The sequence below is a fragment of the Etheostoma spectabile genome, chromosome 10, assembly GCF_008692095.1.
Source record: "Etheostoma spectabile isolate EspeVRDwgs_2016 chromosome 10, UIUC_Espe_1.0, whole genome shotgun sequence".
NCBI lineage: Eukaryota > Metazoa > Chordata > Actinopteri > Perciformes > Percidae > Etheostoma > Etheostoma spectabile.
The window spans coordinates 12,444,812-12,446,912 of NC_045742.1; the positions used below are offsets into that span (position 1 = coordinate 12,444,812).

The 2,101-nt window shown below is 42.6% G+C and overlaps 1 protein-coding gene across 1 annotated transcript in view; it reads left to right on the top strand.

Moving 5' to 3' along the window:
* Nucleotides 1–2,101, top strand: part of vimr2 (vimentin-related 2) — a 16,355-nt gene that overhangs the window by 12,040 nt on the left and 2,214 nt on the right. Inside the window, exon 9 of the mRNA XM_032527890.1 lies at nt 34–158. Within this exon, the coding sequence (XP_032383781.1) occupies nt 34–158 (125 nt within the window). The remainder of the gene's footprint in view (nt 1–33; nt 159–2,101) is intronic.

The following is a 2,101-nucleotide window of genomic DNA, read 5'->3' on the forward strand; positions in this document are numbered from 1 at the left end:
GTGTGTGTGTGTGTGTGTGTGTGTGTTTTTCAGTGTACTATTGATGAAATGCGTCACCAGGAGGCCGACTTCCAAGTGCAGATGAAGGAGCAGTGTGAAGACTACAAGGAGCTGCTCAGTGAGAAGATGGCCAGGGACATGGAAATTACTGCTTACAGGTCAGACTGTCTGGTGTAATAAATGGTGTTATTGTGTAAGAACGTTCTGAAAAATAAATCTTCTGCATGATCAGGTAAGCTTGAAAACCTAAAAATGTACTTGAAACTGAATAACTTAAAATATTTCACACGAATAAAATGAAACAAAGCAACGACAAACAAATTGTCAAATTAACTAACAGTCTACTGAATTAGTACATAACACCTTGCCAAATATAAATCTAAGCAGGCAGTGTATACTGTCGATAGATGTGTAACGTATACATGCACCTAATATTTTATCCAATATTATCTGACATTCAATATTTATTCCAGCACTCACCCTTTACTATTGTTTTTTCTTGTTTAGAATTTGCTGTAATAGTTTTCAATTCGATATAGACAGGTGGAGGCTGAGGGTGTGGCCTTGACCAACTGCCACTTTGCTCGTTTGAAAGCCATGATAGGTGCCCCTCATGAGGTCATAAGGGGCAAGATTCCAGATCGCCCCACCTGAGTTTTCATTTTCTCAAAAACAGAGCAGGCTACCCAGGGCTCGGTTTACACTTATCGCCATTTCTAGCCACTGGGGCACCATAGGCAGGCTGCGGCCACTCATATTAATTTTAAAGTGAAATTTTCATGCCATGGGACCTTTTTAATAGGCTATAACGGACCATAATGTACTAGTGTTGATGTAATTCTCAGAGCTGCCATAAATACAACTCTTACAGTGATCATCTATACCTTCTCAACTCTCATTCCCCTTTTATAGAGAACTGCTGGTCGATCTTCTTAAATGAAACCCATATTATTTTAAAGCACACTTCATGCCACTAGCAGCATGGTACAATTATACCAGAGAAGATAAGCAGACTGTGGGACAGCGAGGTCTGTTAGCGAGACTTTTAGTCAATAGGATGACCCTGAACCAGCACTCTGGGGCAAAGATGGACAGCCTTGTCTGCTGGGGAACATGGACCTCCATGTTCTCCAGCAGACATGAGCAGACATGCTCATTCCAACAAAAACACTCCACCAGATTTCACTGATTAGTTTGTCTTCTCCTGTTAAATGTGTCATAAAGTGAACTGCTAAAGTTTCTGATTGCAATTAAAATCTCAAGCGTCGGAGCCTTTTTCCTGACATGTATTGTAGATTCCCATCTCTGCGGTAGGGGGTCAAATGAAAACAGATGTTCCCTACGGTGCCACACATAATTTAAACCTATTGAGGAGAATAAACTGTTAGGGGCAAAGCACATAATAACCCTGGGATGATTTCATTAGATTTAAATTAAATCCACTGTCACTGTTTTTCCTCCACATCAATAAAAGGTTTCTGCGTAAGCGTCACAGTGAATAATACAAGGAGTTTATCTGCAAGTCCAACATTGTCTTGTGTAATGCCACCTGGACATCCGCATTGTCCATAATAAGATATTCCTGCAAACAAAGGGCTGACATCACAGGCCAACTGGAGTCGCAGGAAACAGCTTCTGAATATGATGCAGTTTCCTGTTCCTGACCTTGAAGACGTTTTGTATCATTCCCTCCTTCCTCTGAGGTTGTTTAACCATCTGCCGTTCTGGTATGTGGACTGACGCACTTCAGCCACCTCATCCTGCTGCCATGGACTTCCTCCTGGTCCCTCCATCGCCAGTCTGACTGCATATGACCCCCAGGAGCCCCTGCTGCAGACCTGAAGCTCAGACCCTCACAATGCCTCATTAGAATGGGCAAAGAGGACCTCACACTGTCAGCTCTGTGTGCTGGGCAACTGCCAGCTCTTCTCCACGCCAGCCTGTTAATGTCAGCCCTGCCCTTACACAAATTTCCAAATTCGCCACAGTTTTAATTCCTTCTCGTTACCCAACAGACTGTCCCAAAGACATTTAAGGCACTGGAAAGGCACACAATCGACGCCAACTTTTTTCTTTTGTTCCTTGCTTTTTTTTTTTTTTT